The sequence below is a fragment of the Oryzias melastigma genome, linkage group LG22 (assembly GCF_002922805.2).
Source record: "Oryzias melastigma strain HK-1 linkage group LG22, ASM292280v2, whole genome shotgun sequence".
Classification (NCBI taxonomy): domain Eukaryota; kingdom Metazoa; phylum Chordata; class Actinopteri; order Beloniformes; family Adrianichthyidae; genus Oryzias; species Oryzias melastigma.
Window position 1 is genome coordinate 1,700,015 of NC_050533.1, and position 25,663 is coordinate 1,725,677.

Sequence of the window (25,663 nt, forward strand, 5' to 3'; positions counted from 1 at the left end):
GAGCAGATCGTTTCACCGTTCTTCGTTCTTTCTGCCCCTCTGGGCGAAAATCTCCTCCTGCCAGCGACCGAAAAACGTCGAGACTTTTCCAACAACAAAATTAAAGAACTAACGACACAAAAAAATTAACTAACTTAAAAGAAAATTACAAAATAAGGAAACGAACTAACGAAACATAAATTAACTTAACAAATGAGAAAATAACAAATAGCTAACGAGAAAAATAAAGCAAAAAACTGACAATAACTAATGAATTTAAAAAACTAACAAAATAAACAATGAAATAAAAATAACTATTGAAATAAGTGACAAAAAATAAAATTTACAAAATAAATATCGAAATAACAGAAAATGACAAAATAAACAACCAGATAAAAAAATTACTACCTAAAAATAAATAAACAAAAAAATAAATGATGAAAAAAAAAAGTAAACCAAAGTTCTCTGCAGCTCTCATTCCTGATCCGGTTCTTCTAAACCTTCTCTACATTTCTGCTGTTTCTAACCTGTGGAGTGTTTCCTTCCAGCTGACCTCCCTGAAGCGGAGAAGCTCTCTCTCAGTCTCTGCCGTCACCACGACCGTCCTTCCGCCTGGAAAACCATCTTCTTCGAGTGCCTCAGCAGCGGGAAGCACTTCCTGGAGCAGGTGTTGGTGAGTCACCTTCAGCCAATCGCGTGAGCGGACTCGAGCATGCGGCGCGGTTCAGTAACGAGCTGCGGTTCTGAAGGTCACGGCGCTGGACCTGATCAAACACCAGGAGTTCTCCGAGCTTCAGGCTCTGCTGCAGCTGGAGTTCCAGCCGCTGTCGCGCCTCCTGCTGCTGCTGGGATGGACTCAGAGCCGCAGCCTGGACTCGGCCCGGACGCTGCTCAGGATCCTGCACGGGGAACAGGTGAGGGCCGCAGCGCTGCGCAGACGCAGGCCTCGCAGACGCGGGCCTCGCAGACGCATCCTCACGTCTTCCTCTCTCCTGACCTCTCAGGCTGCAGCCAGCGACTCGGTGCTGCAGGAGTTTGCGGACCTGCTGTCGTCTCAGCTCGCCGTCCTCGAGTGGTGTAAAAACAACAACCCGTAAGCGCCGAACCCAGACACCATTTTAACCCTTTAATGCAGGGGGGTCAAACTCAATCGCACAGGGGGACAAAATCCAAAACACACATTGGGTCACGAGCTGAACAGGATAAACATTTAAAGAACACTCTGACACTCAGGGTTAGCCAAAACAGCTAGCATGTAGCTGAAATATTACTTTAAAGGAGCCCTACCAGGATTTTCTTAAGCCTTTCAGAGTGAACTAGATTCATATATTACCTTTGGAACCCTAAGGAACACATTATTTATGAAATATTAGTTATATTTCGTGAGTTTTTTCCTACTCTGAAGTAAAACGACTCGATTCCTGAAGCTCCGCCTTCTGCTACGTGTGGAGAGAAAGCCGTGTGTCTGCATTTCTCCCACGAAAACAATCCAAACTTCTTCAAAGATGGATGCACATACCATATATCTGCCTTTAGGTGGCCATCACTACACCGCTTCACAACACACGCATGCAGCTTCTGAGCCGGACGGGGGTGGGGGGGTCTTAAAGGAGCCCCGCCTCTAAAGTAACAAACACCTGTTTGAGCTGGAAGATACGCGGTTTTCTGGATCTAAAATGAATGTTTGTGTTGTTAATCATCACTGACTCTGTGGAGAAATTGAGTGTTGCTATAGTCTGGGGGCGGAGCTTGCAGCACAAACTCTGGAGGGAGCGGTTGGCATCGATCTTACGTCGGCACGTTTCCAACCGCTCGTTTTCGTGGGTATGGGAGGGGCTGCTGCAGACAATGCAGGTTTTTAAGGATTACTCTTAAATGGGTCAAAATAACATTTTGGGGTTCTTATAGTGAGGAATGAACAGTAAAATGCATTTAAACCTTAAAAAGTAGAATTTTCAGGAATGTCCCCTTTAACTCCAAAATTGCTTAAAAACTGAAAAAAGCGGGCTGCACGGTGGCACAGTGGTTAGCGCTCTTGCCTCACAGCGAGAAGGCCCCGGTTCGACTCCCGGCTGGGACCTTTCTGTGTGGAGTTTGCATGTTCTCCCCGTGCATGCGTGGGTTTTCACCGGGGACTCCGGCTTCCTCCCACCGTCCAAAAACATGCTTCATAGGTTCATTGGTGACTCTAAATTGCCCCTAGGTGTGGATGTGAGAGTGGATGTGTGTGTGGTTGAGGCCCTGAGACAGACTGGCGACCTGTCCAGGTGAACCCCGCCTTCGCCCATCAGCAGCCGGGATAGGCTCCGGCACCCCGCGACCCCGAAAGGGACAAAAGCGGTCAAGAAGATGGATGGATGGAACTGAAAAAAGCCTAAATTAGCCAAAACAGCTAGCATGCAGCTGAAAAAAATAGCCAAACTTCAAAGTTATACAAGTTAGAAATGAGCTCAAGATAACATCGGGTCATTAATAACAATAAAATGATCTGGAGGGCCGGATCCGGCCCCCGGGCCTTGACTCTGTCACATGCTCTAATGCCAGCGTGACGGCGTTCGTTTCTGTCCAGGGGCGTGTCCACAGAGGCGCTGCTGTCGCAGCTCCACACTCTGGACAGCCACTCGGCTCTTTACATCCTCCACTCTCTGACTCCGCTCACCCACTTCGAGGAACGGCGGATATTAGAGCTGCTGCAACAACCGCCGTCCGGAGCAGGTCAGCAGTCGGCTCCTCCCATCTCTGCTGAAAGAGTCGCTGCTTTTTCCATCGATGTACGTTTTTCCAGCAGGGGAGCTGAGGCCGGCCGCGCACAGGAACGTCCGTCTGTTCCAAGGCTTCTGCGCCATGAAGTACGCCGTGTACGCGGTGTGTGTGAGCGCACACCGACACGCCTCCTGCGGCGAGTGTGTGTCCGTGCTGCATCAGCTGCTTCCAGACGCAGGAATGGACCGGAACACGACGTCCTCCGAAGGTGAGAAGTCCTCCTCTTCTGATTGGTTGATAGCGTCCAGCGGTTGCTTCACCTCCCTCTGTCCTCCAGGTTGCCGTTTGCTGTTTCAGCTCTACCTGTCGGAGTGTCAGCTCTACCTGGAGGCGGTTCCCGCCATGTTCCGCCTGGAGCTCCTGGAGAACATCTTCTCCCTGCTCTTCCTCTCCTCCTGGGACTTCCAGTCCATCTCAGACAGCTCATCAACCACAGGAAGTGAGATGGGTCAGACGGAAGTCGGCTGCTGCGAGAACCAGAAGCTTCCGCTTGCGGCGGCTCACCGCGGTCACCTGGAGCTGGGACACTTCGTCCAGGGCTGCAGGGGCTTCCTGGTGGACGTGACGGCCATGGAGGGCTTCCTGAAGCTGCTGAAGAAGGCCTTGGACGGCATAAATGGGGTGGGGGAGGGGCCTCAGGAGGCGGAGGCGGCGAGTCTGGGCTGCTCGGTGACTCCTGAGACGTTCGAGTCCCGCCGCCAGAGGTTGTCCAAACGCACCGCCGAGGCTCAGTGGAGGCTGCAGATCGTCACCAGCAACCAGGGCGTGGCTGATGGTGAGCTGCAGGAAAAACAAACGAAAACGTCCTCCTGCTTCGTCGTCCTGCTTTGACCTTCATGACCTTCGCAGGTTCAGGAAACGCCACTCCGATGTCCGGACTGGATTCTGCTGCTCCTCCTCTGGAACGCAGCCGGAGCTCCAGCCAGAGGAGGAGGAGGAAAGTGTCGCGGCTCGCCGCCGAGCGGCAGACCTCCACGGAACAGCCCGGCGGGGAGCTGGGCGCCTCAGGTGAGCTGACTCCTCCTCCAGGAAAGCTGTCTCACCTGCAAAGTGAACCTGTGTGACTCCAGGTCCAAAACTCATTTAATAATCCAGGAAAGTTTCCTTCAGAATCCTGAAAAACTAAGTTCTGAGGAAAGATTTTACCAGTGAGGTTTCTGCTGATGTAAATGTTTGGAGATGAAAGACATAAAAAAAATTAATTTAATCGTTTTTCTCTTCAGTTTTTAAGCTAAAATCCCTTTTTCTACAGTTGTTTTCCAGATTAAATCTATTCAGATCCATAGAGGCGGCAGAATTTTTCAGTGTGAAACGAAGCAACAAACAATAAAAATAAAAAAATAAAATGTTTGATGAACAAAAACACAAAAAGAGCTTCTGTTCAAATTCTTATACTTATTAAAATACGTTTTGTCCCAAATAAGATTTACTTATTGACGTTATCACTGATGCAACATTTCATTCATTAAAACAATAATTACAGAAATAAAACTGTGACTTAACAATAATAAATAGCAAAAGCTCCAGGCACCACCCTCCCCCGCCCTCGTTCCCCCTCCTGCGATGTTCTCATTGGCTGAACAATTGCTACCCCCAACCCCCACCTTCCTGTTCAGAGCTGAATGTATCAAATACATGTAAAAAAACACGTTTTTTTTCTCCAAAATGGGAGCTTTTTAGTTGGTTTATCTCCATAGCAACCGTTTTATTTTATGGTCGTCTGGATGTGACGAACAGTTCTGTGTAATTTTTAGAAGAATCAGTAAAAGTACATTTTTGAATTTCCTTAGCAACAGAGGTTTTTGTTCACCACATTTCTAATACGTTTGTCGTTTTATTTAATTCAGCTGAGCCAACGATTCATCTTTTGTATTTTTATTTTTGTTTTAAACAATATTTCGGTAAGAAAAATGTCCGGTCTTCTGCTGCACGATCTCTGGTGATTTTGCTGAAAAGTTGGTATTTAGGTCGCCGTGCGGCAGCATTTCTGTGTCTGTGACCGTAGTTTTAACCTGCTGACGTGGGACGTTTCATGCTGACAAAAGTTTTCCTGGAAATGACATGAAAATCCCCAAATTTCACACTTTGGCACAAAATAACCTCCAAGCCGTAGATTCCTTTGTCATGTCAGAACTTCCTTTGGATATCATTTTTAGGAAAACTATCCGGTCCTTCAGTCCAGGACTTCTGCTGCTCCAGCTGGACGTAAAAAGTCCGTTAGTCAATAATAATATTCAACTTTAAAAAGTATTAATTTTATTAATAATAATAATCTGTCGATTCTGGTCGAACTAAAACGATGAAACTGAAAATGTTCAAGTCTGAGATGTTGACAAACCGCTGGCGTTGTGTGTGTTTGCTGGTTGTCAGATGGTGCTGGGGGGGCGGAGCTTTGCCCCTGCGGGGGTCCTCACAACTGGCTGGTTCCCGCCATGCTGGCCCCCCCGGAGTCGCTGCTGATCTCCTGCATCCGCCGAGGAAACTTCATGGAAGCACGTGAGGTCCGTAACCGCCGCTGCTGAACTTTCCGGTTCCTGCTCCCAGAACCAGAGTTCCTCTGTGGCTCCGCAGGTGTCGGCGGTGCTGGGTCTGGGCGCCGCCGCCTGCTGCGGCGAGCTGGCCTTCATGGAGAGCTACAAGGAGGTGCTGGTGGAGCTGGGACGGGTGGAGCAGAAGATGGAGAGCCAGTCCATGTCGTCCTCGTCGTCCTCGTCCGAGGGTTTGGGCTCGGCTGCTGGGACCGGCGGTGGGCGGAGCCGGCTGGGGAGCAGCGGCCGGTCCACGCTGCAGGCCATCGGGAGCGCCGCCGCTGCAGGTGCGACGCCTCGGCATCGCGTTCTCCTCTCGGGACGTGACGTGAAGATCGCTGACTTTTGAGAAAAAATGTAGGAAATTCAGAGGAGGTCCAGGGCGGATCTGACCCGATTAAAGAAGCATCATCTGGATGGCGTCACTTTTCCAATCTGGTTTCAAATTCTCCCTTTTTTTTCTTGGTATAAATATTTTAAATCAGGTTAGATTTCCTTTTGTGAGGAGAAGTTTGGATGTTTTTTCTCTTCCAGATATTTAAAACGTTTTTATCCAGACCTAAAGGAAACTTCTTGGCTGTTTTTCCTGCAGGAGTAGCGTTCTACTCCATCTCGGACATCGCCGAGCGCCTCCTCAGCACCCCCGCCCACCCCCTGCCCTCCCTGGAGGAGGGCTACTGGCTGGACGGCTGCCCCCCGGACCCGCCCGGACCGGTGTACGCGCTGCTGGAGGAGCTCAGCCCCGCCGCCATGGCCGCCTTCGACCTGGCCTGCTGCCACTGTCAGCTGTGGAAGACGTCGCGGCAGCTGCTGGACACGGCGGAGCGCCGGCTCAACGCCAGCCTGGAGGCCCGAGGCGAGGAAGCCGAGCGTCACTTCCTTCGTTAGGATGTTTGAAACGTCGACTCACAAAGTTTCTCACTCAGGGATGAGAGTGGACCCGAAAGCGCCGCGTCCTGATGGAGTCTGCGGGTTCCCGGTGGTTCTGCAGAACATCAGCAAGATCCTGAACCACAAGAGTTCTGCTAAAGCAGGTGAAGGATTTGGATTTTTTAAAAATATATAAATCTATTTATTATTAACAAGCTGCTGTTTTGTATTTTCAACTTTTTTTTTTTTCCACTTTGTTCCCTCTTCGCTTTGAGTCTAAATTTACAATTTCCATTCAGACTTTTCGGTTTCAGTCTTTTTTGGGGGCGGGGCTTTGAGCCCATTGGCCATCAGGACATGACTGACATCGAATGAAAGCGTTTTTTATTTTTATTTTTTTTTTCTGCTACAGAACTGCATCTGTTGCTGGCACCGCCAGCGTCAACCTCCTTATCATGCTATTCCGGAGCAGAAATGACGTCACCTGATGTCAATCATGTCCCGGTAGCCAATGTGCTCAAAGCCCCGCCCCCTCGTAAAACAAGGATCCATTCCGGACAAGAAGTCTGAATGAAAGCTGTAAATGGAGAACTGAAAGCAAAGAAAGAGAAATTAAAAATATATTTCTAATAAACATATTTCAACTGATTTAGGTTTGTAGTTTTTTTTTCAGTCTTTAACTTTAAATAATATTGTATTCATATTTAAATTCTATTTTTTTGTTCACTTTAAGCTGATCCTGGTTTGACCTCACACATGTGTGACTTTCTGTGACGGTTTTTAACAGAAACACACTTTATCAACACTTTCGACCTGATTTGTTGAGGAAAAAATGATGTTTTCATGCTGCTGATCGTCATGTTTGCAGAAGCCGGCGGCGGCGGTGACGACGCGGCGTTCTCCAGCCCGTTTGGCTGCTGCATCCAGGAAGTGCTGCTGTGTTGTCACCCGACGCTCGGCGAGGAGAACATCTCCGCTCGGCTCAGCCTGACTCAGCGTCTGGAGAGCATCGTTCAGGTCCTGAGCACGGCAGCCGACGCCGCAGGTCAGAACCGAGGCTCGTCTTCTCTTTACATTTACTTCCATCAAGTCAGAATTTTAGTTTAGCCAAAGATATAAAAATCAGTGTTTTCAAATCACCATTTTGAAAACACTAACTTCTGTAGGTGTTAAATACCCACTCTGATGAAAATGGTGTTTTTAACATGTTGATGTATGAAGAAAATTAAGTTCAAATCTGCATTTCTGAGTGTTTATTTGTTCAAATTGCTGTGAATCAGGTGCAGAGGAAAAAGATATTTGTAGAAAATAGGCTGGGCGGGGCTTCAAGCTCCTATGTCTCAGCAATGCGGAGGGCAAAGGGGGGCGGGGTTGCTTGACGCTTGAACTCGGGTGAATTTCTAATGAACTGCTGCTCTTCAGAAACTATGTCCTTGAAAACGACACAATGCTTAAAAAAATCAGCTAAAAACAGCATCTTCATAGTTAAAGACAACTGGGAACTGGGGCTGCCGCAAACGATTATTTTATTAGTCGACTAATCGGGTCATGCACAAAGTGGATGTAAAACACACACCTTAACCATCATTAGCTTTAACTGAAAATAAAGACGACAAAGATAATAGTTTATTAAACTTTTAATGAATCCTCTGTCCCTCATTAGTTTCTGTGATTAAATCAAATGAGAGATATAAGGAATATACTTTCCATCAAACTCATTTTGACAGGTGACCTTTGACCCTACACCAGGAGTCTGCAGCTCCAGATCCTCATGTGGATCTTTCATCTTTCCATGGTGGCTCCTTGACCAAACATAGAATAAGTCACCAGCTCCCTGCTAATGGCTGCCAAACCAAAACTGCATAAAGAAAACAAATAAACAAAGCCCGCAAACTAAGACTACCAGGGTCCAACCCCAAACTAAAATAACAAAACCCAGCAGGGTGAGACTGCTGAGGACAAAGAGGGGGAAAAAATTAAATAAAAGAAAAATAAAAAAGCCTTTTTAAAAGTAAGGATTAATTAATTAGCATTTATTTAATTTAGATTAGATAACTTGATATCTGAGGTGCACATAGATGATAAACTATGTAGGTTTTTTACATCCCTGTTGACCTGAAGATGTCTTCTCAACAATATCTCTAGAATGAACAGATTTTATATGCAAAGCTAAACTTTGGTAAGAAGTTTGATTTTTTTGATTAATTACCAGCACATATTATCTTATGCTGCACATCATTGGTTCCAAAGCTGCACTGAGATGATCCTGTTTGGGACAGAACATCTTTTATTTTGGAAATAAGTTTTAAAAAAAATCACATTTTGATAATAATAATTCATTTTTATTATAATTAAAAAACAAGGTCATGAATTTCCAGATTTCCTAAAGGTTAAAGTGAGACTGTACGACTCCTAGGTTTTATCAATAGAAAAGGAACCCAAATGGCTCTCTTACTGTAAAAGGTCGCGACCTCTGCCCTACACCATCCATCAAACCCGTTTCGACAGGTGCCCCGCCCCTCAAGATGATGTAACAATTTAATATCAGTTTTATATGTGAAGGGTTTACAGGGTCAAAGGTCACCTGTCAACATGAGTTTGATGGACAGTATATTCCTGATCTCTCTAATGAGGTCGGCATCTGAAACAAGGAACTATTTTATTACTAAAGATAAAGTTTGTCTTCACTGACTCAAATAATGAGAAAAGGCCGTTTTTTTTTTTTGGTGTTTCAACTTTACTACACTCTGACTCCATAGAATATGAAGTAACAACTAATCGACTATTGAATTAGTCGTTGACTATTTTAATAATCGATTAGCCGACTAATCGTGGCAGCCCTGCTGGGAACTCTTTGAAAACGGATCAGGAGACGGTCTGAGTCGGACTTTAAAGATCGTTGTTCACTCCTGGTCCTGCAGGGGGCAGCGTGGGCGGCGCCCTCCTGGCGCTGCTGGTGGAGCAGGCCGGCCTGAAGCAGTCGGAGCTGGACGCCCATCCTGTGCGCTCCAACATGAAGCAGCTGCTCCGCACTCTGGACCAGCTGTGTCCCTTTGAGCCGGAGCTCGGCAGGCCCGATTACGTGCGCAGTTTTCTGGACTACGTCAACACGCTGGCGTCGGTGTTGGTGCGCTGCCTCGGTTCTGAAGGTAGAAACCCTCTGGGTCTGCAGATGCTCAAATGGTTCTGCGCTCTGACATCACTGTTTCTTTTTCTTCTGTAGATCAGACCAACAAGGTGAAGCTCGGAAACCCGATGCTGGTGTTGCTTCAGGCTCCATTCCAGCTGGTTTCCCACCTTCTGTTTGAGCGACAGGTGTCTCCTGGCAGGTAGGGGTCTCTTCGTCTCCGTCTAGAACAGAGGTGTCAAACTCAATTGCACAGGGGGCCAAAACACACCTGAGGTCACGGGCCGAATAGGATAAACATTTATTAAACACTCTAAAACTACATTTTTAAAACTGTAACTTTTCAACATAGTTATAAACCTGATATATAAAATTACCCGAATAATGCTAGTGTGAATACTGTGAGCTGAATTTGGCTGCTAACGATGCTGAAGTTGATAGCCAGCTAAAATATTAGCTAAATGTCAAATTAGCCTAAAGAAATAAAAAAATAAAAAACTTCGGTTAGCCTAAACAGCTAGCATATAGCTGAAAAAAATTGCTAAACTTTAAAATAGCCCAAAAAGCCTAATTAGCCCATGTAGCTAGCATGTAAATATTAGCCTAAGTTCAAAATAGCCTGAAAAACTGAAAAGCATAAGTCAGCCAAAGCATCTATTATGTAGCTGAAATATTAGATAAACTCCAAAATGGACCAAAAAAACGATAAAAAGCCTAAACTAGCCAAAACAGCTAGCATGTACCTGGTAAGTAGCTAAACTTCAATATAGCCTAAAAAATATAAAATGCTTAAATTAGCCAAAGCAGCTAGTGTGTAAATATTAGCTTAGCACCAAAACAGCCTAAAAACTTTTTTTAAATCCAGAATTAGCCAAAACAGCTAACATGCAGCTGAAAAATTAGCTAAACTCCAAAATAGCCTAAAAAAATCTTAGTAAATGTTAAAATAGTCCAAACAGCTAGCAGAATGCTAATTTCTAAAACTTTAAAACCATAACTTTTAAACATAATTATGAATAATAAAAAGGCAGGAATATTATTCCAGAATAAATCAACTGAAACCTTAAATAACTTTCAATATTTTACTCTCCATAAAAATATATTTTGTCAAAATTATACAAGTTAGAAATGAGCACAAGATAACATCGGGTCATTAATAACAATAAAATAAAATGATCTGGAGGGCCAGATAGAACTACTCGGAGGGCCGGATTCGGCCCCTGGGCCTTGACTTTGACACGTGTTTAGAGTTTGTGATTCTCGTCTCTCTGATCCTGTCTTGTTGACTCTCCAGAGCCCAGTCCTTGTTGAAGCAGGAGGGGCTGTGCCTGAGCGTCCAGCAGGTGATCGTGCAGCGCTGCTGTGAGGCTCTGCCCGTCTGGACTTCCTGTTCAGGCGAGGGCGGAGACTCCGGGATGGATGCGGGGCCGTTCAGCGTCACTGCACTGTCCCCCCTGCTCCAGCAGCACGTTCAGGATCTCACGTCCGCTTTCGGGATCTCCGATCCTCGCTCCGATGCGAGCTCCGAGTCTGAAGTCTCCGTGGACGACCACTCCACCACGCCCAGCAGCCTCTCCACCTCCCCACCCTCCCAGTCAACATTTCCCTCCTCCAGTTCCTTCCTCCTGACGGCTTCGGCTCTGTCCTTCCTGAAGTCCTGCTCGCCTCTTCTCGCCGCGCTCTCGTGCTTGAGCGCCTGCAGAGGAGAAACCGCCAAAACGCAGTCGTCCGGATGGTCCGGATACTTCCGCAGCGGCCGCAAAGACGTGGTCCTGGACGGCGAGCAGCTTTATCGAGAAGCAGACGGTCTCCTGAAGGAGTTCCCTGTCCTGCGGGCTTATCTCCAGACCATGGTGGAGCCGCTCCTGGACTCCTCCTCCTGGGAAGGAGAAGGTTCTGCTGGACTGGGAGCTCTGATCTGTGGGAAACCCATCGTCGGCCTCCTCCTGTCTGGGCCTCAGGACGAGGCCACGCAGGCTCTGGCGGCGGAGGCCTTCGAGAAGGCCCTCATCTCTAGAGACCTGAGTCGAGCCCTGAGTCTGCTGGAGCTGTACGGACGAGGCTCCGGCCAGGAGAGGGCGCTCCGAGACCGCCTGCTGGCCTGCTCCGCTTTGGAAGGTGAGTGAGGAAATCATGCAGTGAATTTTTTTGAATGATGCGCCTGTGTATGCAGATTAGTGCTGCCACAAAGGATTATTTTAATAGTCGATTAATCACAGATTATTTTTCCGATTAGTCGACTAATCAGCATGCACAAAGTGGATGTAAAACACACTTCATTAGCTTTTAACTAACTAAAAACTAGATATATTACCTGTGATAATGCTAGTGTGAATGCTGTAGGCTAATTTTGGCTTCTGAAGATGCTAGTGCTGATAGATGAAGATGCTGATATTGATATTTGAAATCACTGAAGTTGATAGCGGAAAATGCTGAGGCTGATAACCAGCTAAAATATTAGTTAAATCCCAAAGTAGCCCCTTTAAAAATGACAAAAAATCTAAGTTAGCAAAAACATGTAGGTGAAATATTAGCTAAGCTTTAAAATAGCCAAGAAAAAAAAAAACTAAATAAGCCAAAATAGCTAGCATGTAGCTGAAATATTAGCTAAGCTCCAAATTAGCCTAAAAAAAACCTGAAAAATTATAAATTAGCTAAAATATTTAGCTTGTAGTTGAAATATTAGCTTCATTCCAAATTAGTCTTAAAAAATGAAAAAAATGCTAAATTAGCCCCAAAAATAGATGTAGCCGAATTAAAATAGCTAAACTGCAAATTAGCCTAAAGAACAAAAAAAGCCTAAATTAGCCAAAATAGCTAGCATGTAGCTGGAATATTATTTGAACTCCAAAATAGTCCAAAAAACTGTCTTAAATGCCAAAATAGTCTATAAAGCTATCAGAATGTCATCATAACTTTCAACTTTACTACACTCTGACTCCATATAATATAAACTAACGACTAATCGACTATTAAATTAGTCTATTCTAAGAGTCGGCTAATCGTGGCAGTTCTATCACAGATGGAGACGAAGGTCCGGCTCACCTCTTCAGAGTGCAGGACCCTGACCTGCGGGCCCGGGTCACGCTGCGGGCCCTGGAGCAGTGGCCTCTGGCCGCCTGCCTGGAGCTGATGGAGTTCTGCCTGAACGACCCGGACACAGAAACCGAGCTGAGATCGGAGCTGGAGCTGAAGCAGAAGGAGCTGAGCGTCTACCACCAGGTGACCCACTGAAACCGCCTTTTATTTCCAACGAGGAGAACATTTTAGCTGAAGTCCGCTCTGTTCTCTCATCTCAGATGATGAGTTTACAGCCGCCCCCGCCCGGGTCAACGTGGCAGGAGCTGAGGGCGGAGTCCAAAGCAAACCCGGAGGCCGTTCTGTCCATCCTCCTGGAGACGAAAGTGGGTTCTGCAGACCTCCTGAGCTCAGTTCTGTATGAGGAAATGTCTGAGAAGAAGTTTCTGTCTGGCAGGAGTTCGCTCTGTGCGAGCAGTGGGCGGGGCTTCATCCGGTGTCGGAGCAGCTGAGGCTGCAGCTGCAGACGGAGCATCTCCTCCATCTGCTGGAGAAAGGACAGGCGGACGAGGCTTTTCAGGTTCAGACCTCCCAGTGGCCTTCACCAAAGTCTAACGTGATGCAAACGTGTTCATCTCTCATTCCAGCTGGATGTCGCATTTATTCAAACTAGCAATTTGTAATGAAACAAATGAATCTGAGATCATTTTTCCTGACAATAGAAATTCTCTCTGACAGTAAAGAAATCATAAAAAGGCCAAAAAGGACTAACATGAACACTCCAATTCTATTTTTTTCCTTTGTAAAATCATTCCCAGTGTTTTTTTAAATCATGATAGTGCAGTTTTTTTGCACCATCCTGTTGTTTTAGGACATATTTTCTGCAGAAGTTCCTTAGAAATTAGCTTTTGTGTTGTAGACAGACTGCTGGCCTCGCTAATTTCCCAGAATACCTTTGTTTACACTCTCCTGCGCCTCACAACACCCAGATAATGGCGAGCAATATCAGAGCTCCAGTTTAGAGCCGGATGGCAGCTCAGACGAGGAAAAGGAAAAACATACATCTCTGAAGTGGATGAATATAGATTTGGAGAGGAGAAAGTCAGATTTTAGCCCCGCCCACGTCTTAAACCGCAGCTTTTTCAAACCTCCAGTTTTCACCTGATCCAATGCCATTTAAATAAAGAAATGTTGAATACGATTAGCCAAACAGCATAAAAAAATAATGCTAAATCTGCTGAATGACATTAAAATTAATGAAGAACTTCCATAAAAAAAGAATAGTAAATCTTTTTTGTAATGTCAGTCCAAAAACTTGAAAATAACTTTTACTTTTTAAATAAATGTAATATAAAGAGCAAAAGACAAAAACAAAGACAAACTAAAGTTAAAATATAGTTAAGAGTAGAGCTGGGTTGATGAAATCAATAAATCGATCTAACACATAAAGCTAAAGTCTGCTAGCTTGATGCTAGCGTTTAATGTAATCTCCCATAGGACGGCTAATGCTAACATTCAGCCAATCTAAACATTCTGACTAAATGAACGTCTTTATAAACTCACAGGCAGGAATTTCACAAACTTTTTTAAGGAAATATTTTTAAAGTAACCATTTATGGTCTAAAACATTGTTTTTTTTAATCATTAATTCTTCTTCTTCTGGAATAAGATGTAAGCCTATGGCGTGATCGCTTCCTAGTGGCCAAACTGAAACGCCTTTTCAGAGGAAGAACAACAATTGGAGTTTCTTTTGAGGATTCATGTAACTCTGTATGATATCAACAATCTCATTATTTTACTGATTTTACAGTATATGAACTGGATCAGATTAATATGAAAATCTTCAAAGCATATATAGATGATTAATGTATTTCTAAAAAAATGTTTATAAATGTGTAAACTCAAATTTGAATTTAGTGAATCAAAAAAAATCTGAATTGAATCGAGTCTTGAAATAATTAGTGATATGAAGCCCTAGAGAAGAACGAACAGCTGAGATGAAGCTCAAACAGGAAATAACAGTAAAAACTAAAGTTCTAAAGTTGATGATTTGTTTGTTAAATGTAAACTTTTTCTCTTCTAAGACAAAAAAAATGCATCACGTTCTCCTTCATGTGGTGACGGGAGGAAGTGAAAAATGACCCAAAACAAGCTTAAAAAAAGTCACAAAGTGAATTTTGGAGACAAAAAAATAAATGTTTTTCAGAACAAAAACAAAGATGCTAAATAAAAAAATGTGTAAGATGTTTAAAAACAGCCAAATAATGTTGAAAATGACAGAAAGCAAAGGGTTACACCATAAGAAGCCAAAATGAAACAAATAAAAAAATCAGTTAGTTGTTTTAAAAAAATGTTCGAATTCATGTATTAATTGAACTTATTGAACTGCAAATGTCCTTCTGCTGTGAATATGTGACCTGTTGAAGGAAACTCATTTGTTGTGTATTTACTGTACATGAACGGCTGAGTGGAAAACGCTTCACCCTTGAAGGTTATTCATCAAAGAAACGTTTTGGCTGACGCTTCCTGCACCGCCTGACTCCCTTTCTCACATTCAATCCTCACTTTTAGCTGCTGGAAGCCGTGTCCGACTCGGAGGGTCTGGATGTTTGTGAGCGCGCTCTGGATCGCCGCCCCGGCTTGGCCGCGTGCCACTTCCTGTCCGATTACCTGACCGTTCACTTTCAGAGACAGGTGTCTCCAGCACGCCGGCGGCACATCGAAGCTCTGCATCTGGGATCGAAGGTGGGCGGAGCCCGCGTGCGCTTACGTCTTTTGTTTTTATGGAGGTTAAACGAGAACGTGCAGATGGTTTGTTTTGCCTCCGGATGTTGTGTAACTGTTGTTGTCCTCCAGGTGAGTGAAGTTCTGACTCCGTCATGCCCCATCACGCACTGAAGGAATGTGTCTGACATCAATGAAAACTCAACAGAGATCAGTTTACACCAACAAAACCAGAGTTTGAGCAACAGAATAGTGCTGCCGCAAACTATCATTTTAATAGTCGACTAATGGGGTCGAGCACAAACTGGATGTAAAGCAAACATTTTAACCATCATTTACTTACTAACAAAAAACTAGATGTATAGAATTATCTGTGATAATGTTAGTGTGAATGGTGTAAGCTGAATTTGGGCGCTAAAGATGCTCGTGCTGATAGCTGAAGATGCTGAAATTGATAGCTGAAAATACCAAAGCTGATAGCCAGCTAAAATTTTAGCTAAACTCCAAATTAGCCTAAAAAACTTAGAAAAAAAAACTTAGGTTCGCCAAAGTAGCTAGCATGTAGCTGAAAAAAATAGCCAAACTTCAAAATAGCCTAAAAATCTGGAAAAAGACTAAATTAGCCAAAAACTGCTAGAGTGTAAATATTACCCTAACTTCAAAACAACCTAAAAAAATGAAAAACACCAAAATAGCTAGCATGTAGCTGAAGTATTAGCTAAACTCCAAAATAGCCTAAAAAACCTTAATAAATGCCAAAATAGTCCAAAAAGCTTTCAGAATGCCATTATAACTGTCAACTTTACTACACTCTGACTCCATATAATATAAAGTAAGGACTAATCAACTATTAAATTAGTTTTCGACTATTTTAATAGTCGACTAATTTCAGCAGCCCTACAACAGAAAGTGATTCTAAATGAGGACATTTGATGGGAAACAATGTTTTGATGCATTTCTAAATGGTAACGTCCTGAAGTGAAGGTGGAGGCCGTGTTGCTGTTGGGACGGTTTGTTCCCACTTTTATGGCGTTCACACCCTCTCTGTGTTTAGCAACTTTTTCATTCCTGAAATGTTACTTTTGTTCCCGCGGTGTTTCGGAGCCCTGAAGCGGGACGTCCTGAGCCCTGAGTGATGACGGCGCCTCGTTTGCCCTCCCAGGTGCTGCTGACTCTGCCCCCAGCCGCCCGGCAGGACTACTTCCCGCTGCTGTCGGAGCCCATGCTGATCCTGGAGCAGCTCCTGATGAACCTGAAGGTGGACTGGGCGGAGGTGGCGGTGCGGACGCTGCGCAGCCTGCTGGTGGGTCAGGAGGCGGGCTTTGGCGCCGAGGACGTAGATAAGCTGCTGGCGGACTACGCCTGCAAGGCTCTGGACTTCTCCTGCGCTCCCAGAGAGCGGTCTCGCTCCGGTCAGTCCAGGCGCTCCGACCCGCTCCTCCTCCTGCCCCATTCCGCATGTGAACGCTCCGGTTCTCCTCCGCAGACTCTGTCATCAGCCTCCAGGACTCCCTGCTGCAGTGTCCCGCTCACGAGACCGGCTCCCAGTCGTCGGGACAGATGGAGTCTCCGGCGTCGTCTTCACGTGGGACCCGCCCGGATGATTCGGATTCTGTCGTTCAGTCCAGACCTTTAACCCTGTCGTTGTTCATTGCAGACAGCACCCCCACCCACTCCACCAGCAGCTCGGACAGGGACCGCGGCTCCGTGGCCCGGAAGCGGCTCTCCGCGGCAAAGTTCCAGCCGCCGGATCAGCCGCCGGCCGAGAAGGACTGGGTCCCCGACTCGCAGCAGGACGTGTGCATGGTGTGCCGGCGGGAGAGGTTCACCATGGTGAGCCGGCCCCCCGGGAGAGTCATCGCTGTGTGTGACATATGACAGACGCTTGACCCCGCCCTCCTGCTCTCAGTTCAACAGGCGCCATCACTGCCGGAGGTGCGGCCGGCTGGTTTGTCAGGCGTGCTCCGAGCGCCGGATGTTAGTGGAGGGACATCCGGGGGAGGAAGTGCGAGTCTGCGACCAGTGTTACTCCTTCTTCCATGCAGAGTAAGAGCTGTCATCGTGGAGGTCCTGGGCTCTGATTGGATGAAGACGGTCATGTGGGACAGGAAATGATGGTGTTTTTGTTTTGGTTTGCAGCTCTGAAAGCGAGCTGGAGTCTCCTGAAGGTGAGCTCCGTGTTCCTGCCATAGTTCCATCAGTTCTGGAACGTTCCGGTGACCTGCTGCTCTGTCCCTGCAGTGGTCGGAAACTCTGCAGAAACGCAGCCGGATCTGGACGGGATGCTCCATCTCCCGGAGGTGGTCCATCGGCGCTTCCAGCTCAGCACCAACCCCGCCGAGAACCAGCTGCTGCGCAGCGGCTTCTACTACGAGCAGGTGTGCACCGCCGGGCGCCGGTTCGGTCTGGGTTCCTGTGGCTGAGCGTTGCTGTGTCTCCTGCAGGCTCCCAGTGCGCACCTGTGCGTGGCCATCCTGTCTCTGCACAGCGACCAGACCGCCTGCGGGCGCCAGCTCATCGCTCACTGCCGCGCTCTGTCCCGTAAGCTGACCAACCCGGAGGTGGACGCCGGCCTGCTCACCGACGTGATGCGGCGGCTGCTGTTCAGCGCCAAGGTGATGTTCGTCAAAGTCAGCCGCAGTCAGGATCTGGCGCTCTGTGACAGGTAGGACACACCACTTCACAGATTTGTAAAACAGAAACACTGAAGATCGATCTTCTCAGGGAGAAGATCAGTCGTCTTTAAGGCCAGATTTCAAGATGACAGGAGAATGTGATGGCTCCTGAAGAACAGTTTTGGTGTGATCACATCGCTAAGATGATTATTTCCAAAATTACACCTAAAAAAGAATCTCATCCACTGAACATCCCTCAACAAACTCGATGTGTTTGCTGTGAAATTGTATCTGTTATTCTGCTCCTTTGTTTCTATTCTCATTCTTACTTTGCTACATGATGATTGCGAGTCCTTATTAAGTCTTAAAAAGTCTTACACTTTATTTGACTGAAATGAGGCCTAAAGATTCTTAAGTTTCAGGGGAATTGGTCTTGAATTTTTTTTTTTCAACACTATGTGACCTCATGAGAAAGTCGAGGAAAAAAGACTTTAAAAAAAACAGCCAAGAACCAAGTAGCAACAAACTCATTTGGATGGCAGAGCACCAAATGCAAACTAAAACACATCAGATTCTAGCGGACAGGTGTGCAGCGTGTTTCAACAGGTGTGTATCCTGGCCGTACACAGGTACAGTGTGACTAAAGTGTTGTTTATTAAAGATCAGAGGATAACATAAAAATGAATAAAAAAAACCAACTTATAATATTAACAGAATGAAAGTTAAATATTGTTCCTCAATATTAATAAATGACTCGACATTCTGTTTCTTTCCTTTCTGGCTTCCTCTCCACAGTTACATCAGTAAAGTGGACGTCCTGAAAATCCTGGTGACGGCCAACTACAAATATATTCCTTCTCTGGACGACATCTTGGAGACGACGGCGGTGGCGCGTCTCCGTAACCAGCTGCTGGAGGCTGAGCATTACCAGCTGGCGGTGGAGGTGAATCTTCTGCCCTTTCCTCTCCTGTGGACGGAAACATCTGAGTGTTCCTATCCTTAAATCGTCTGCCGCTCCTCCAGGTGTCCACCAAGAGCGGCCTGGATCCCGCCGGCGTGTGGCAGGCGTGGGCCACGGCGTCTCTGAAGGCCGGGAACCTTTCAGCGGCGAGGGAGAAGTTCACTCGCTGCCTGAAGGCCCCGGTGGACCGAAACCAGCTGAGTCTGGGTCCTCCGCTGCTGCAGGAGGTCGTCCAGCACCTGGAGAACGACCTCCGACCTTCTCCGTCGACGGTAGGACGACTCCTGAGCGAGGAGGGAGGAGTCGGTGATCTGTCATTCACTGCCCCCCTCTGAACCAGGCTTACGGGGAGGACGTTCTAGCATCTCTTCGAGAGCTGGAGGGCGCTCTGAGGGAGAATTCGTCCGTCGAGCGGCACGACCACACGGCGGCGGCGAGCGGCAGCCTCAACCCGGAGTGCCTCTACTACCTGAGCGCATACGGCACTCACCTGGCGCTCATCAGCTTCTACATGCGGCACGACTGCGTGACAGAGGCCGTCACGTACCTCATCAAGAAGGTCAGAGATGCAGAAACACATCTTCCTTGTTTTATTTAAAAAAAGGCGGAGCTTAACCCTCTGGAACATAGAGCCTAAAACTCTGTTTTTGTCTACTTTTGAACTTTCTGTATTTTCAGTTTAAAGACACATACTCGCTTGTTTGGTATCATTAGTACAACCTCACATGTGTGACGCTACCGTTAGTTCATCAATGTTTAGGAAACATTCACACTTTCATCAATCTTGGTGTCAAAACGTTCAGCTCCTTCAGGACATTACTGCTTTAATCTATAGTTTTCATAAACTTCATTGTTTACTGAGCAAAATATGCCTCATAGGAAATGAATGAGAAAGTCTTCACATTTCAACATTTTAAGTAGATTATCAACAAACCTCTAAATATATTCATGTGTTATGTTTTCATCTTTATTGTAATTATTTAAAAAAACAGTTTATCTAATATTTTAGCTACATGCTAACGTTTTTGGCTAATTTGTTATCTACTGAGGTTTTTATAGGCTTAATTGTGAGTTTAGCTTCTGTTTTAGCAACAGGCCATCGTCTTTGGCTACTTTGGTGTCTACTGAGGTTTTTCATGCTAATTTGGAGTTTTAACATTATGCTAACATTTTTGGCTAACTTGGTATCTACTGTGTTTTTAGGCTAATTTAGAGTTCAGCTTATATTTTAGGAAAAGTCTAACCCTTTTTTACTAATTTGATATCTACTGAGGTTTTTCATGCTAATTTTGAGTTTTAGCAACATGCTAGCATTTTTTGCAAATTTGTTTTCTAGTCAGGTTTTTATTGGCTTAATTGTGAGTGTAGCTTCTGTTTTTGCAACATGCCAACGTTTTGGCTAATTTGGCATCTACTGTGTTTTTATGCTAATTCTGAGTTTAGCTTCTATTTTAATAACAGGCTAACTTTTTTGGCTAATTTGGGATCTACTGAGGTTTTCCATGCCAACTTGGAATTTTAGCAACATGCTAACGTTTTTGGCTAATTTATTATCTAGTCCTAATTTGGCTATTTTGGCTAATTTGGCATCTTCTGTGGTTATTTATGCTAATTGAGAGTTTAGCTCCTATTTTAGCAACAGGCTAACATTTTTGGCTAATTTGGGATCTACTGAGGTTTTTTGGGCTAAATTAAATTAAATTTGGCTCATAGTCAATCAACACTAAATATTTTTACAAAATTGGCATCTATTTGGGATTTGTAGGTCAGGTCGGCCGGCTGGGGGCGTGTCCTTCTATTCTGAACTGCTCGCCTCTCGTAACAGCGAGACTTTTCCGTGATGTTTTTGGCAATGCTGGTGCTCGTTGTAGTAAATCCCATCATAAAATTATGATCGGTTTCCTCCTTGCAGGATTTTTAACAACAGACAGCTCTGATTGGCTCCGCCCCCTCCGAGGGCGCACTGCCTGAAGTTTGTCTTACACTTTATTTACTAAAATAAAACATCGCTCTTGTCCTAAAACTATAAACAAACGCCATATTCTCCCATTAGTTCAATAAAATACCAGTTACAGAACATAAAACAAAGTTAAAATTCATTTTAGATTGAGTATTTCATCTCACAGCGAGGGCGTCCGTCGGTTCCCCAGGGTTAAAACAGCAGTTGCTCTGAAAAGTGTGTAAAAAGTCTTTGGTGTATCCTCTGATCCTGTTGCTCAGGACTGTCCGGATGAGGTCTTCCTGGAGGGGGTGCTGCAGCCCACTCTGGAGCGGGGGCGGCTCAGCGTGCTGCAGGGAGTCCTGGAGAAGCTGGACCCCGGCCTGGATTCCTGCGTCCGCTACCTCATCGCCTCCTGCCAGTTCCTGCAGCGCCGCGGCTTCTACCACTCTCTGTACCAGCTGCAGCAGTTCATGATGGTACGTCCCCGCCCCCCTTCCCCTCTACACACACGCAGAACGCCGTCTCCAACGTTCCTCCTCCACAGGATCACGTGCGAGCCGCCATGACCTGCATCCGATTCTTCACTCACGGAGCCGCCTCCTACGTCCAGCTGGGGGAGCAGCAGGTAGCAGACGTTTCTTCTTCACGTCTGAGATGTTCCTCCTAATTTCTGACCGTAAACTTGCTGCAGCGCTGGTTGGTGAAAGCCAAAGAACACCTGAAGGCGTACCTGCAGGAGCAGCAGGGCCGCGGCGCCGGGAGGAAAAGGTCGTCGGTCATCTCCTTCAGGAAGACGATGTCCTCCAGCGACGTGTCCAGGTCATCCAGCTGCTCGGGTTTTAGGTTTCTAGTCTTCTCTTCAGCTTCACAGCTCAAACGTTTCCTCTCCTCAGACACGTCAACACCATCGAGCTGCAGCTGGAAGTCACCCGCTTCCTTCACCGCTGCGAGAGCGCCGCGTCGTCCAAGTCGACGCCGACCGGCGCCACGAAGCCGTCCGCCTCCCCGCCGACGCTGTTTGGAGGAACGCCCATGAAGGTGGAGGTGGCTTGTAAGGTGTGGATTCAGTCGCTCGTTTTTACGCTTCTTTTAGCTGAAATATTTCAGCTACATGCTAGCTGCTTTGGCTAATTTAGGATTTTATTTATTTTGAAGTTTAGCTATTTTTTTCAGTAGTTGGTCGATGAGGGTGATGAACTCTAGTTTTTCATGGTCTTGAAACACGTTTTTGTCTGGGGAACTATAGTGTCCAAAATCCTGCCGATAACGAGTCGCTGCAGCTCAATGCATTCAGAGCAGCCGTGGTGCGTTCAGTGGCGGCGTGGAAGTTCTCACTCTGGCCCCTTTGTCGCTCAACATCGTCACAAAACTCTGTTACCTGGACAGACAGACCTGCTGGAAGCCTGAAAGTGAACAAACTCTTTTCCTGCTGAGAGGATCACTAGCTTTGGGGTTTTTGACCATGTTCAGTTTTTCTGGAAAAGTCCATCTTAAGAACGACTTACGCATTAAATCTGAACTAAATCAACTTCTCCACCTTCTTCTATTGTTAACTGCAAAACAGCAAGTAATTCAAACAAAAATCAAGACCAGTTTCTGGAAAACAGAAGACGTTTTCTTTTGGTAGTGCGAGCTTTGACCATCCAATCAGAGGCGATTATGTCATCATTATGTCATCAAATAAATCCAATTCTGATTGGTTGAATCGGCGAGAACGTGACTGCCGTTGGTAACTGACCCTTCACCTCTGGTGCTGCAGGTGATGCTCGGAGGGAAAAACATAGAGGAAGGCTTCGGCATCGCCTACAGAGTCATCCAGGTTTGTTCACCACGTTTATGAGGTTTGCTGAGAGAACGTTTGAAGCTGTGAGTGTAACGTGTAGCCGGACGGTTCCGGGTTCGGTCCGTCGCCCGTCCTTCCAGGACTTCCAGCTGGAGGCCCAGGTGGTGTACGTCCGGGCGGGCCAGAGGCTCATCCGGCAGCGGCAGTTCTCCTCGGTGCGGCAGCTGCTGAAGTGCGTGGGAGAGTCCGGCTCGGCCACCAGGAGCGACTGCGACGCGCTCCTCCTCAGCTGCGTGTCCGCCGCAGAGAAGGCGCCGGCGGACGTAAGACTTTACCGAGGCGCTCCGACTTCTGCCTCCTGGTGTTGATTCATATGGAGGGACTTTTGTGTCACAATATAGCAGCACAACTCTGTTTTTAGATCAAAATGTTCTAAATTTTAAATTTGTCGTAATTTGCAAATACAAATATTTAATATTTGCTTTCAAAAACTTTTATTTCTGCGATTGCAGCATGAATGTTTTTCGATGCGTTGTGCCTCATCTCACTTTCGCCCTATCTTTGATTTTGTGTTGATACGTTTGTTTCGTGTCATGTTTGTGCCAGCCTGCTGATTGGTCGAGATTCTATCCAATCAAATCGCCATATTGATCTAACCTGGTGACCAAACGCAGGACAGACTCCTTTATGTGGCTTTTATTTAGTCAAATTTGTGAATTTATGGCTGAAAATCTCCTGAAACCGTAGAATAAACTGTAAAGTTAATCTTCTGACATTACTCTAAACAGGCCTCAGGACTCTAAACCCCCATGATCTTCTGCTGCACAACAGTGTGTTTGGATTAACATCAGTAGTAAATAAGGAAGTAATGCTGCTTTACCAAAATAAACTTCATTTATAAGCAGAAGAAATGTCCTTTTTAACTTTTAATGTTCATTTATTTCTAAGAACTCCTGTTCACTTTTGTCCAAAGAAAAAAAAAATATTCATGAAAAAATGCAACTTTCTCTTAATATTTCAATGCTTTATTTATGAAAAGAATCTATAGTTCATTTATTCAAGTCATAATTGTTACGTCCGGCTGGACGGAGACGACGCTCAGACGTTTTTCTGCTGCAGACATTTTAAACTTGCTGGTCGAATTCTGAATGATAGAAAGTCCACATTCCGCCTCGGTCCACAAACACCATCCATGTGAGGCAGAGACACCTGATTGGATAGAATCTAGACCAATCAGCAGGCTGGCACAAACATGACACGAAACGAGAGGGCGAGATGAGGCACGCATCTAAAAACGTTAATGCTGCAATTGTAAAAAAAGCTTTTGAAAGCAAATATTAAATATTTTTATTTGCAAATTATGAAGTTGTTCTCTTAACACATTTAAAATTTAGAAAATTTTGATCTCAAAACTGAGTTTTGCTCCAATATCGTGGCCCAAAAATCCCTCCATAGATTCAATCAAAACTGTTGTTCTTCTGGTTCAGGCTAAAGATCTGGAGAGTCTTGTTCTGGAGATCAAGAGCTCAGAGAACAAGGTGACGAGTCGGAACCTTCTCCACCGACCTTCATCGTGCCGCCGTTCTCACGCCTACTGTTGCTCCGCCCACAGATCAAAGGCTACCTGCTGTGCAGCAAGCTGCGGCCGGCGTACCTGCTGGCGGTGAAGCTGGAGCCGGGCCAGGCCGGCCCTCTGGTCCAGGAGGTCCTCCAGGCGGCCGAGGAGGCGCAGGACTCGGTGATGCAGAACATCTGCAGGCAGTGGCTCTCCGAGCACAGCAAGTCACCTCGCCAGGGCCGACCCAACGGCAGGTAAAGACCGATGATGTCGTCCAACATCTGTCGCCTCCTTACAGAGGATAACCGAGAATAACACCACTAACCCTCAAAGAAGTGAAGGAACAGTCGTGGCAAAAACCGAGACACGTTTTAAGGTTACCTCCACACAAGGTGCATGCCGGCGACTATGAAGGAGCTCTGATGGAACGCCCGGAAGTGACGGACCTCCAGAGTCCAGAGCTCAGAGCGCTTTGCTTCTGTGAAGCTGAGAATCACCGCTGTGCTTTACTCAGAACCTGCCATATTTAAGACCTCCTTCCTACCTCAGCCTAAAGGAGGAGGAGCTCTTTACCCGGAGACGTCCAGAAGAACGGGATGTGTCTTTCCTGATGCTTTCACGCGTGACATTGGTACAAACCTCAAACCTGACTCCATAGGATGCATTTGAAGTGAACTCCTCCTTCACCTCCATCGACCCCAGAAGATCTCATAAAGGGAAGCTGACACTCGTGCCTCGCTGCCGCGTCTGCCGCCGCGTCTCCCGACTCGTCCCGCTGCTGCGCTGGTTTGTGTCCGGGACGCGTTTCCCTGAAGGATTCGATGCAAACGGAGACGGATCTCCTGAACTCTCATCACTGCCGCACTTTATACTGAAAGAGAAACCCGTGGAGAAGCCTGCGGAGCGGCGGCCAGATTTTAGCCTCGTTTTCTTAATCACCTGTGATGTAGAAGACTAAATAAAATATATACAAGACTGACAGTTCTGTTGCTCTTCTTTAACGTAGACTGAAACTTTGTGTTTAATTGTGTGCTTTTGAGTAAAGAAAGCTGTTTAAACACATGAAAAACTGCTTCTATGATGAAGCACGGAGGTGGGAGTGTGATGATGTGGGATTGTTTAGCTGCTTCAAATTGAGAGAAACACAAATATAATTTTTTTAGAACTTGTTCCGTTTACTCTAATGTGCAGTCAACAAAAAAGTTACTATTTTTAACCCAAATTCTAGTAACAATTTTTTACACATTTATGTTTAATTTATGTTTAAATATTAAGGAATGTTTGATAAATATCTGGTTTTAGTTTGTTGAAGTGGATAAACTCTTGTAATACATATGTTTTTCTTTTTTCAGTGAATAATAATTTTATTATTCTTTCAAAACGTCTGAGAAGATATATATATATATTTTTTTTATGATTTTATATCCAAAAAAAAATCTCTTTCAACAGACGGAAGGAAGGTTTCCTGAAACACTCCTTCCATGATGAAGCACGTTGGTGGGAGTGTGATGATGCGCTTCAAATTAAGAGCAGCAAAAATATATATTTAATTTAAAAAAAACTTGCTCCAACACAAAAAATGTCAAGTTTCCATTTTTTTTTAAATTTGCATTTTTGTTTTACTTTTATAACATTTTTTTACTCACATTATGTATTTTTAAGAGCCGGGAATCAATTAAAAAAATTCACTTATTAATTGTACGTCTGGGAAAAAATAATCGCAATTAACTTTTCTTTGTTACCGTATTTGCAGACCACTTATCTACGAATAATCACGAAATAAAATCACACAAAA

General features: G+C 45.5%; 1 protein-coding gene across 3 annotated transcripts in view; it reads left to right on the forward strand.

Moving 5' to 3' along the window:
* zfyve26 (zinc finger, FYVE domain containing 26) overlaps positions 1 to 24,849 on the forward strand; it is a 29,044-nt gene extending 4,195 nt beyond the window's left edge. Inside the window, exons 7-43 of one of the 3 annotated variants that reach the window (XM_024274324.2) lie at positions 528 to 652; positions 729 to 893; positions 984 to 1,072; positions 2,549 to 2,694; positions 2,765 to 2,950; positions 3,020 to 3,517; positions 3,592 to 3,750; positions 5,113 to 5,243; positions 5,314 to 5,557; positions 5,863 to 6,126; positions 6,197 to 6,304; positions 7,009 to 7,185; positions 9,062 to 9,289; positions 9,364 to 9,469; positions 10,562 to 11,385; positions 12,290 to 12,489; positions 12,567 to 12,671; positions 12,743 to 12,865; positions 14,857 to 15,030; positions 16,172 to 16,421; positions 16,496 to 16,594; positions 16,667 to 16,842; positions 16,919 to 17,055; positions 17,149 to 17,177; positions 17,251 to 17,387; positions 17,454 to 17,674; positions 18,420 to 18,567; positions 18,648 to 18,857; positions 18,926 to 19,144; positions 20,806 to 21,003; positions 21,072 to 21,152; positions 21,219 to 21,346; positions 21,421 to 21,583; positions 22,287 to 22,346; positions 22,451 to 22,633; positions 23,798 to 23,848; positions 23,923 to 24,849. In XM_024274324.2, the coding sequence (XP_024130092.1) occupies positions 528 to 652; positions 729 to 893; positions 984 to 1,072; positions 2,549 to 2,694; positions 2,765 to 2,950; positions 3,020 to 3,517; positions 3,592 to 3,750; positions 5,113 to 5,243; positions 5,314 to 5,557; positions 5,863 to 6,126; positions 6,197 to 6,304; positions 7,009 to 7,185; positions 9,062 to 9,289; positions 9,364 to 9,469; positions 10,562 to 11,385; positions 12,290 to 12,489; positions 12,567 to 12,671; positions 12,743 to 12,865; positions 14,857 to 15,030; positions 16,172 to 16,421; positions 16,496 to 16,594; positions 16,667 to 16,842; positions 16,919 to 17,055; positions 17,149 to 17,177; positions 17,251 to 17,387; positions 17,454 to 17,674; positions 18,420 to 18,567; positions 18,648 to 18,857; positions 18,926 to 19,144; positions 20,806 to 21,003; positions 21,072 to 21,152; positions 21,219 to 21,346; positions 21,421 to 21,583; positions 22,287 to 22,346; positions 22,451 to 22,633; positions 23,798 to 23,848; positions 23,923 to 24,126 (6,746 nt within the window). In that variant the 3' untranslated portion in view covers positions 24,127 to 24,849. The remainder of the gene's footprint in view (positions 1 to 527; positions 653 to 728; positions 894 to 983; positions 1,073 to 2,548; positions 2,695 to 2,764; positions 2,951 to 3,019; positions 3,518 to 3,591; positions 3,751 to 5,112; positions 5,244 to 5,313; positions 5,558 to 5,862; positions 6,127 to 6,196; positions 6,305 to 7,008; positions 7,186 to 9,061; positions 9,290 to 9,363; positions 9,470 to 10,561; positions 11,386 to 12,289; positions 12,490 to 12,566; positions 12,672 to 12,742; positions 12,866 to 14,856; positions 15,031 to 16,171; positions 16,422 to 16,495; positions 16,595 to 16,666; positions 16,843 to 16,918; positions 17,056 to 17,148; positions 17,178 to 17,250; positions 17,388 to 17,453; positions 17,675 to 18,419; positions 18,568 to 18,647; positions 18,858 to 18,925; positions 19,145 to 20,805; positions 21,004 to 21,071; positions 21,153 to 21,218; positions 21,347 to 21,420; positions 21,584 to 22,286; positions 22,347 to 22,450; positions 22,634 to 23,797; positions 23,849 to 23,922) is intronic. The other 2 variants (XM_024274339.2, XM_024274330.2) reach the window with 2 other exon arrangements.
* Positions 24,850 to 25,663: the final 814 nt, after the last annotated feature.